The sequence below is a fragment of the Octopus bimaculoides genome, chromosome 8 (genome assembly GCF_001194135.2).
Source record: "Octopus bimaculoides isolate UCB-OBI-ISO-001 chromosome 8, ASM119413v2, whole genome shotgun sequence".
Lineage (NCBI taxonomy): Eukaryota > Metazoa > Mollusca > Cephalopoda > Octopoda > Octopodidae > Octopus > Octopus bimaculoides.
The window spans coordinates 96,212,425-96,223,041 of NC_068988.1; the positions used below are offsets into that span (position 1 = coordinate 96,212,425).

The window sequence follows — 10,617 nt, forward strand, 5'->3', positions numbered from 1 at the left end:
GGGTCGATGCCAGTGCCGCCTGACTGGCTCCCCATGTTGGAGGCACATAAAATACACCATCTGAACATGGCCGATGCCAGTCCCCAACAACTGGCTCCTGTGCCGGTGACACATAAAAAGCACCATCCAAGCATGGTCGATGCCAGTGCCGCCTGACTGGCTCCCATGCAGGTGGCACATAAAAAGCACCGACTACACTCTCAGAGTGGTTGGCATTAGGAAGGGCATCCAGTCGTAGAGACCTAGCTAAATCAGATTGGAGCCTGGTGCAGCCTCCTGGCTTGCCAGTCCCCAGTCAAACCGTCCAACCCATGCCAGAATGGAAAACGGATGCTAAACAATGATGATGATGAATGGGACAATGATTAAATTTTCAGGTATTAAACATGAGTAGTTTACTCAGTGGTTATGAGTCAGTCAACCAGTGTATACCCTGGTTCAAATCCAAGTGGAATAAGCTGGTGGCATCACAATTAGGGGAATAACTAAAAGGAAATCACCCTTGGTCTGACAACAGAATGGGAACACTCTACGCTTACGGATTTAATAAAGAGAGCCAGTGAGGCGGCACTGGCAATGACCACGCTTGAATGGTGCTTTTTCTGTGTCACTAGCATGGGATCAGTCAGATGGCACTGGCACTGACCATATTCGTACGGCGCATTTTACGCGCCACCGGCACGGATGCCAGTCCGCTGGGACTGACATTGCCATGCTCGAATGGTGCTTTTTATGTACCATTCAGGTGGTGCTGGCATCAGCCATGACAATGATTTCATTTGACTCAACAGGTCTTCTCAAGCACAGTATATTGCCCAATGATTGAAGGGTACTCTTAAATGGGCTGGTTATGTGACACTGACATCCACCCCTGCTACTGACTTGGTTACCTAGGTAACGGAAGCTATCAACTACTTCTAGTTTTTCCCCCTGGCATGTGACGGAAGCTGTTTTCTGCATATTTTTTTTTCCCTAATGGCCCTGTCAACTACATTGTTCCACCACCACGTTACCTTAGGTCAAGAGGGGACTTTGCACCATCCACAGATCTGGTCAGTAGCCTTAACAGGTTGTCCCATAGGAACCTCCAGTTGTCTTCCACATTATGTGATGCTATGTCCTCCTCTTTTTTGTCAAAAGCTTCGAGTAATATGTCTCTAAATCTCTGTCCATTCACAGGAAATTTGTAAACATTACTAAATTTACTACAACTTGATTAAGTTTTTCGATTCACCAGAGGTAATTATAATGTTTGGATTAGTTACTAGCGTCTAAAGTGTTTTTCAGTAAACAGATTTTCGCATACCTTAAACTCCTCTTCTCCTAACAAGCTGCCCCCTCGGGTTTCATAGCCTTGCAAGCTGCATGGCGACCTCACTAGTGTCAGTGGCATGAAAAAAGCATTCAGCACATACTGTAAAGTGACTGCCATTAGTAAGGGCATCCAGCCATAGAAACCCTGGAGTACAATGCAGTGTTTGAGCCTAGTGAAGTCAGTTAAACCATCCAACCCATGCCAGCTTGGAACATGGACACTAAATGATGATGATGATGATGATGTTCGGTAGTCACAGCTGCAAACGCAAAGTTACTAATTAAGTCAGTAAGGGAATTTTCACATGGTCATTCAACCTGCAAAAAATAGCAGCCAAATTTCTCTCTCTTTAGCTTAACCAGGAGGAAGGACTCACAACCTGTTGTCTTGAAAGAATAAGCATACACGCTGGAGAATTAGTTCATCTTTGATCAGAGCTAATCAAAGACTAAATAACAACAATAACAACAATAATTACTAATTTACTCACGTGTAGAGAACGTATTCGTATGCTTGATTCACTTCTTCCTGTTCTTCTTCTTCTTCCTCTTCCATGTTTTTAAACTTGAGAGGTTTCATCGTTTCCAAAGAGTTCCTCACAATTTTCTTTTTTTGCTTTTTCTTTTTTTTCTTAGTTTTGCTTGATGACAAAGATTGAATTTCATGTTCATTACTGGCTTCAATTCCATTCTCTGAACTTCTCAACCATTTTCTAAATTCTTCTTTATCAAATGAAAGAGCTGGAGGAAGCGAAGGCTCTTTGTCTTTTGACAGAGATGAAGAATCACTCTTTTTCTTTCTTTTCTTCTTTTCTAAGTGACTTCTGGAACTCTGAGAAGTCAGTTTCTTGGAGGTTTCTTTTAGACTGGAAGTGAACTGGACTGAATGGTTACCTGTAGTTGTATTGGTTAAAGGATAGTACTTCTGTTCCAAAAGCCACAAAGCAAGAACCAGCAACTGAGGCTGGACAATGGCATGCATGGCAGAATCTCCATCTTTTTGTTCCTCTTCGAGTTGAGAAATGAGAACTTGGTTCTTTTTAGCCCACATAATCAACCAATCAACCAACTGGTTCAGTTTCAAATATTGAGAACCAAAATCAATATCAAATGACCACAGAATATTTTGTTTGTCAGAAATATTATCCAAAGATTTTGATCTGTTACTCCGTGGCATCGTCATTTCTCTACATCTGTCCTGCCTCACTTTAGCTTGGCTCCACAACTGTCTTCTCTCAATTGCAGTCATTTGACTAACAGGACTCGTAGTCGAGTAGTGATACGAAGCATCGGCTGAATGGCTTCGGTTAAAAAGACCTTTGATTTTTTTAGGAGTTTGTTGATTAACTGAACCAAAACTTGGGTCCAATATATTACTGGAATCTTTGAAATTGGTCGCTTCTTTGCATGGTTTTGATAAAATAAGCAGACTCTGTTTAGGATGTCGACCTGTCATTGTTCGAAATGGCATAGATTCCATTTGCATGGCTGCAATTTCTTCCGTGAATACGTCAAGCAATGGGTAGACTGACTTTGGCTGTGATCTCGCTTCTTCCAGGAGTTTTGAAAAGGAAATGTCATAAAACATATCCAAGAACTTACCATATGATTCACATGTTTCAAATGGAAAAGAACCAACACTAATACTATGTTCTGTGGCAGTTTGGGAATCAAACATAAACTCACAGTAATTTCCAAAGTAGTTCTTTTTTTTATCCATTGTCTTTTCCACAGAACTGCAATATTCTTGGAAGTAGACTGACAAAGACTTCTCAGATGAAGAACTTCTTCTGATAATGCCACTTTTTTGCTTAATACTTTGGACCTTGATAACTGGAAATGTTTGCCATCGTTTCAACAAGATTTCCAGTTTTTCTTGAACTTCAGAATCAAGCTGTTCCGCATCATGACAGAAAATTGCCAGGATTTGAGCTGTATAAACTGAAGGTTCTAACTCTGATAAGACTGAGAGAAGAACTTTGTACGACCATGCTTCATCAGCTAAATAATGGCTGAACGGAATAAAATGGACATTCCAGGTAAGACAAACTTCACACAAAGCACACCATTCTTCATCTTTTAATGTGGATGGTTTCTTAAAAAGTAAATAAAATGAATACAGAAAATTTTATTTAATATTTAGTAAACAAAAGAGAGTTTTTTTTTTTCTAAAAAATAAATTAGGGAAAAAAGTAATTTTAATATATTTAAAGAGAGATTAACATGTGTATTCTAGTTTTAGAGAAGGTAGATTCTGTTCCTGCAAGTTGTAAGAGGCAACTAAAAGGGTTGGCAACACAAAGGGCACCCAACCCAAGAACACAGACTCAGTAAAACCAGTCAACTGATGCCAGAAGGGAAAAGTGGACATGGTGTTGAAGATAAGGATGCTTAACCCTTTAGCATTTAAACCAGCCCCTATTTGGCCCAAATAGTCTCCCAGTTTTATGTTCAAACTGAACAGATCTGGCCTCTCACACCTACCCTACAATGCCATTCTAAAAATAAACTATCACATCATCAAAATCTCAAAGTAACATGTTAACATGAGATTAACTCAAAACAATTTGAATAAATAAACATTACATTTAACAGTAATCTGAATGCAAAGGGGGTTAAAGGGAGAAACTTAGAGGGGTGGGGGTGGGGTATTAAATGTACTGTGGACTGACCAATAGAAGACAGGAAAAAAAGATGGAGGTGCAAGCAAAACTGGTCTGAGTTTACTTTGCAGCTCTGTGGTTTTAGGTTCAAGCCAGGTATGTGGCACTTTGGATAAATGTCTTCTACTATAAGATTTCGGTTGACCAAGCTCGTTATTGTTGTTGTTGTGTAGGAGACTTTATCCCTTGCCTGGTGCCTTTAATAGGGGTAATGTCTTCATTCTCTAAACCACTGGAGGATAAAGACATTACTGTCCTAGGCTGAAACTCTGTACACATCCATGTAGGCGTGGTTAAGTGACCACAGATTGTTTTGTAACCATGTAGCTTTGTATTCCATTCCTTTCTAAATATCCGGAAGCTAATACAGGATGGGGATTATACATGGATAAACCAAAAATAGAATTACACAGAATAAATAAATGGTCAGCCAACTCTGGGGAGATTTGGACTCAGAATGAAGCGAGCCAAACTTAAAATGTTTCTGTAAGGCATTTAGTTTAGCAATCTACCAGTGATGATAATGAAATTAGTAAAAGTTAAGAACACTTACAATGCGCTGCCTTTCAATGTAAGATCTACGCAATCTGTTATGCAATGACAGCTGGTCACGGACATGTAGGAACCAGGTGAGTCCACAAAAGTTCCGAAATGAAGAGAATATTGGTAAAAATTTAGTATTAGTTGTAAATGATTGAAGATTAGATTTCACACTTCCCAGATGCAAAAGTATATCTGGAAATTCTGTAATTGGACCATCAAATTCTTTCTATATAAAATGAAAATGGAAGAAAGAGAGAATATGGTTAAAAAAATTTCCAGCACTTTCTACAATGGTTACCTTTTTTTTTTCATAATTCAAAGTCATTCTAAGACAATCACATCATCAAAATCTCAAAGTAACATGTTAACACATGACTGACTGGCTCCCATGCTGGTGGCATGTAAAAAGCACCCCTACACTCTCGGAGTGGTTGGCATTAGGAAGAGCATCCAGCTGTAGAAACCTTGCTAGATCAGATTGAAGCCTGGTGCAGCCTCCTGGCTTGCCAGTCCTCTGTCAAACCGTCCAACCCATGCCAGCATGGAAAGCAGACGTTAAACAATGATGATGATGATGATAATCTTCTGTCACTGATACTTCGTTTAAATTTTGAAATGTATCCAAGTAAAATAATTGTTTCAAGATGATTTAATTGAAGGAAGGATGTTTTCTTAGAATATCAGAAATGAACAACACTGCTTATATGACAGTGGCACTCATTTACAATTATCACACAAGGTCAAAACGAAGAGACACAAACAAACATAGCAAAAACACACACACACACAACGGGCTTCTTTTAGTTTTTGTCTACCAATTCCATTCACAGGGTTTTGGTTGCTCTGGGACTATGGTAGAATACACTTGCTCAAGGTGCTACGCAGGAGACTGAACCTGAAACCATGTGGTTGAGAAGCAAACTTCTTAACTACACAGCTACACCTGTCCTGCAACACTACTCCCCACCTCACCTGAGAGGTCTTGTCTAGCAAATTACCTGATGACCTCATTGGTGCAGGTACCACATAAAAAAGCACCCAGTTGACTCTGTTAAATGGTTGGCATTAGGAAGGACATCCAGCCATAGAAACCATGCCAAAGTAGACAGCAGAGCTTGGTACAGTCTTCTGATTTGTCCCTTCCTGCCGAACTGTCCAACCCATGCCAGCAGGGAAAAAAGATATTAAATGATGATGATGATGCAATACCCCCACCACACACACACACACACACACACACAAATGCATGACAGCTGCAACTGAAATTCGACTAATGTCATGATCTGAAGCAGCACAGATGTGGCTTTTCAGTTCTGCTAGAGATCTCCCCTCTTTTGCACAGATGTGACAATGATGGGCACCTTTTGCAGCCAATGTCCACAGAGTCATCACCCATGATGACACATACCTTCATTCCATCATGGAATTTGTCAACGAGGCTTTTGCCTTTGCTTTCAGCTATGGCCAGCCATATTAAGCAACACATAACTGAGAATCTTAAAAATCAAGCGTGTCATTACCTGAAGCATTCTCATGTCAAAGTAATTAAGAAATATAAAAATAATTTATAGGGTTAAATGATAGGTGACTAAACTTACTCCAAATTTATTTGCAGATCTCTTGGAGACTGTCATCAGTTGCTGAATATACCATTGTGCCAATGGCAGAGACAATTTGGCTCCTTGAAGAACAATCAGTATAAGACGTATCAAAACTGAAGTCTTGTGTCTCAGTTCCTTCTCTTGGATTAAAGCAGCAGACTTTATTGCTGAACCATTCTAGGAAATAAATGAAAACAATTTTAAAAGAATATTTATGAGTAACTATGAAAGACAAAGGAAGAATAATTCATGAAAACCCTAAGTCTGAAAATAAATCAGAAATAATTAATACTACCATTACGAACAAAAATAATAACTTCCTTTTTATACATTAAGCAAGAGCACATGCTTTTGAAAAGATTAATTGAAAGCGCTCGCACACACTGAGAGAAATAACTTCTCTTTGGAACCTCCATGCAAAACCCCTTCTATTTCTTACTTTCTCCTCAAACTCATCAATCATCCCCCCACTCATGTCCACGATTCACTACATTCTCTTCTACAGGTTCTGTCCAGTCCATGCTAGAATGGAAGACAGGCATTACATGATGATGATGATGATGATGAAAAGAATAATAGATAAACTTTGAGTAACTATAAATTACTTACCAAATCAGAAGGTTGCCATAAATAAAATGGAGGTGCAGGTAGATGGAAATCACTTGGAACACTGGCAGAGAAATTGCTCACCATATTTTGAAGAGATTCAACTAGAATAGGGAAAAGCCAAGTGACCAAGTCAACACCACAGACTATCCCGGTGGTCAATATACTATCAATGGCTGTGGTCAGCTGAATTTGATGATGGTCATCCTTCACTTCAAATACATCTTTCAAAGAGACAGACAATGATAGAGAGACATTAAATGTGAAAGACATAAATGCAATAAGGAAACAAGTAGACAGTCCCCTCCTGCCACTCACATGTGAAACCCAATGGCTGAGAGGTCAAAATATTGGAACACTGACCATATCATTGTGAGTACAGAGCTTACAACTATCAAAACAACAGATGTAAAATGACCATCATCACCATCATCACCATCATTTAATGTCTGTCTTCCATGCTGGCATGGATGGGATGGTTTGATAGGAGCTGCACCAGTTTCCAGTTGTGTGTTTTGCCATGGTTTCTATGGCTGGATGCCCTTCCTAACACCAACCGCTTTACAGACCGTACTGGGTGCTTTTTTACATGGCACCATCAAGTAACTTGCAAGACAAAGACCCCCCTGGCTGAGAGAGGGAGTGGAACTGAGGGAGGTGGTTTTGGGTTAGAGTATAATAGAGGGATTCAGTGACCAGTGCTGTGGTCAGAAAAGTGATGGAGAAGAGTTGTGGGGAAGAGACATGCCATGAACAAACTCGGTGGAGGGGAACAGACATAAATGATATGCTTTTAGGACCTTCAATTGTCCTGATATGGATGGGTCATCTCAAACAAAGCAAATTACCAATCATCATAACCATTTGGCATCTCTTTCATGAGACTCAACATCCAGAGGTCATTCTCGACTACTTTTTCAACTGAAGTTACTTTTTAAAATGTGACCCCTACCCTAGTGGTCATCAGACCACATTTTAAATCATTGTAATGTCATAACAATGTCAACAACAACAACAAGGCAAGCCACAGTGTAACACAGATGAATCTGTGTATGATTACCTTTATATTCATTACAAGTGGAAGACATTGTGTTTGGATGTGTAGGTAACAAAACAGACAGTTTCCTCTTCAAGATTTCAGATGGATGAAGATCTTCTGGAAGGCTGAGTTCCAAAGAATCTCTAAAAAAAGACAAAATTATAATAAAGAAAAAGTACATAGAAATTATTTCAATGTTTAGGAAAGAAACCAAACTATTATATTTACTTTTTGGTTCTGACAGCAAGAAGGGAATGAATATAAAGGAGGAAGCAACCAAACCTTGAAATAACCAGCATTGACAGAGTTTGGGTCAAAGAGTTCTGTTAGTATGTATTACAATGAAGAATTCTGAATCCCAGAGATGAATAGTAAGTAGAGTTGATAGACAGGACCTTAACTAGGTAGTTCTTGTGTCAGATAGGAGTAAAAGGTTTACCAAAGCTAAGAGCAACAAAACTGCATGTCTCAAAGTTCTGAAGAGTCAAACAAAAGCATCAATTTTCAAAGAAACCAATGTGAAAACAACAAAGAAAGAAAAAGACCATATTAAGCTTGTTGTTACCAGATCCACCACCACCATTATCTGTAAATGTGTAAACATAACCAACCTTTCGTAGAGCATAGGAAAGATCTCCCTGTGTTTCATGAGTGCAGCGGATATTGAAAGAGCAGCTTTCCAGTCACCAACTTTGTTGGAAAACCAAGCAGCTTCTGGGACAAGGCCACTGAGGAGAAGGTATTCCAGGCATCGACTGACTGTCCATATATCTTCCAGACCACTTGAGCTGACTACTGAAGTCACATCTTGCTGGAACTTTGGTATTATTCGTTCTTCTAGAATTCACACAGAAATATCATAGAAAAGCAACAATTAAAATATACAAATGAAAAAAAGTACAATAAGAATTTCAAATTTCATAATTATATTTCTAAAGAAGACTAAATAATACATCTTTGTAGATTATATTGTTGATATTTGAAAGTCTTTTTAAATTGAAATGATTAACTTAACTAGCAAAATTTTTACTGCAGGACTAGCTAACTTTAAGTGAGTTTTGGTTAAAGATCATATGATGTCTATGCTTCGTCAGGAAATGAAAAATTAAATTTAGGAAATATTTAGTAATATCTGTTTTTAAACTAAAACTTGGATTATACCACAAATTATGTATTTCTTAGTCCATTTTCACATTTTGGATATCATCATCATCATCCTCATCTAATGTCCGTTTTCCATGCTGGCATGGGTTGGATGGTTGGATACTAAATATATATTGTTTTACTAAATTAACACACACACACATAATATATATGTACACACACACAAGTATGTATGTTAATACATATATACATATATATGTGTGTGTGTGTATGTATGAAATGGTAGATGAATGTATAAGAAATTGCAAATAGATTAATTACTTACTCAAGGTATGTGGAGAAGCGTGACACAAACGAGGAAGTGGTGATGGAGAATTTGGAGGGAAAATAAACAGCTGCATGTTGCAAAAATACATGGCCATGTAACGTGCAAGAGTCTGCACTACTTGTCGGATTGCTGGATTCTTGATGCAAGGCACTTTTTGCTGAAGAGAGAGAGAGAGAAAGAGAGAGAAAGAGATATTTGATGGAGTGAAACAAAACAACTAGCAAAATAAGTAAGGCAAGGCCTCTTTATTAAGGAGACGGTGCAGTTAAATCAAAGGACAAGAAACTAAGAAGACTATGAAAGGTTAATTCCTTCAATGGCAGAAAGGGAGAGTGGAACTAAATGCCTTCTGGTATTTAACTAAATCCTTAACATTATAATTCCCTTGTTAATAATAATAACAGTAACAACAATCCTTTTTATTATAAGCACAAGGCCTGAAATTTTTTGGTGGGGGAGGCTAGATGATCACATTCTTTTTTATCCTAAGCACAAGGCCCAAAATTTTTGGAGAGGGTGCCAATCATTTAGATTGACCCCGTACACAACTGGTACTTAATTTATCGACCCCCGAAAGGATGACGGGAAAAGTCGACCTCAGTGGAATTTGAACTCAGAACATAAAGACAGACGAAATACGGCTAAGCATTTCGTCTGGCGTGCTAACAATTCTGCCAGCTCACCACCTTTGATCAGATTGACTCCAATGCACAGCTGGGACTTTGACTCTGAAAGCATCAAAGACAAAGTTGACCTCAGTTTGCACTCAGAACACAAAGATGGACAAAATGCTGCTCGGCATTTTGTCCAGCAAGCTACCGATTCTACCCGGCAAGATAAAAGCTGAAAAAAATATCATCGGAAGAAATTGAAATTCAAAATATCAAGGCATGAATCTAAATATTTGTAAGAAGTTTTAGAAAAATAAAGCTGGTATTAAGAAGTTTCCAATAATTGTACCTGAGATGATATGGAAGTGTTCATGATAGTAAGAAACGACGGTGGGTTCAGATCCTGTGAATTCTCGAATTGATCTTTTGAGATGGCCTTGATGTCATCTTTCAGAACTAAAGTCTCCACCATTTCCATGGCTTTTGCCAATTGACCTCTCAGTAAATAAGTGTAGAGGAGGGCATGAAGAATACAGGAAGAAGTGGTATTCGAGGAATAAGTTGCATCTGGAAGAAGAATAAAAGAGTATGATAGAACTGCGGTGCCAAAGACCAAAATGTGTTTGTATAAAGACGTGTGGGTGTGTGTGTATACAAATACAGAGACATAAGAATGTGTGTGTGTGTGTGTGTTTGTGTAAAAAGATGGCTGCATGGTTGAGGAGTTTCATTCCCAATAATGTAATTTCAGGTTCAGTTCCATTGCATGGCACCCTGAATATATATATATATATATATATATATATGT

The 10,617-nt window shown here is 38.6% G+C and overlaps 1 protein-coding gene across 2 annotated transcripts in view; it reads right to left on the reverse strand.

Moving 5' to 3' along the window:
* The window catches only part of LOC106868169 (uncharacterized), a 57,134-nt gene that overhangs the window by 32,772 nt on the left and 13,745 nt on the right, over nucleotides 1-10,617 (reverse strand). For both annotated transcript variants that reach the window (XM_052970292.1, XM_052970294.1), the window contains exons 12-19: nucleotides 10,159-10,376; nucleotides 9,196-9,355; nucleotides 8,378-8,603; nucleotides 7,788-7,909; nucleotides 6,731-6,951; nucleotides 6,119-6,298; nucleotides 4,531-4,746; nucleotides 1,806-3,409 (exon numbers count right to left, since the gene is read on the reverse strand). In XM_052970292.1, the coding sequence (XP_052826252.1) occupies nucleotides 1,806-3,409; nucleotides 4,531-4,746; nucleotides 6,119-6,298; nucleotides 6,731-6,951; nucleotides 7,788-7,909; nucleotides 8,378-8,603; nucleotides 9,196-9,355; nucleotides 10,159-10,376 (2,947 nt within the window). The remainder of the gene's footprint in view (nucleotides 1-1,805; nucleotides 3,410-4,530; nucleotides 4,747-6,118; nucleotides 6,299-6,730; nucleotides 6,952-7,787; nucleotides 7,910-8,377; nucleotides 8,604-9,195; nucleotides 9,356-10,158; nucleotides 10,377-10,617) is intronic.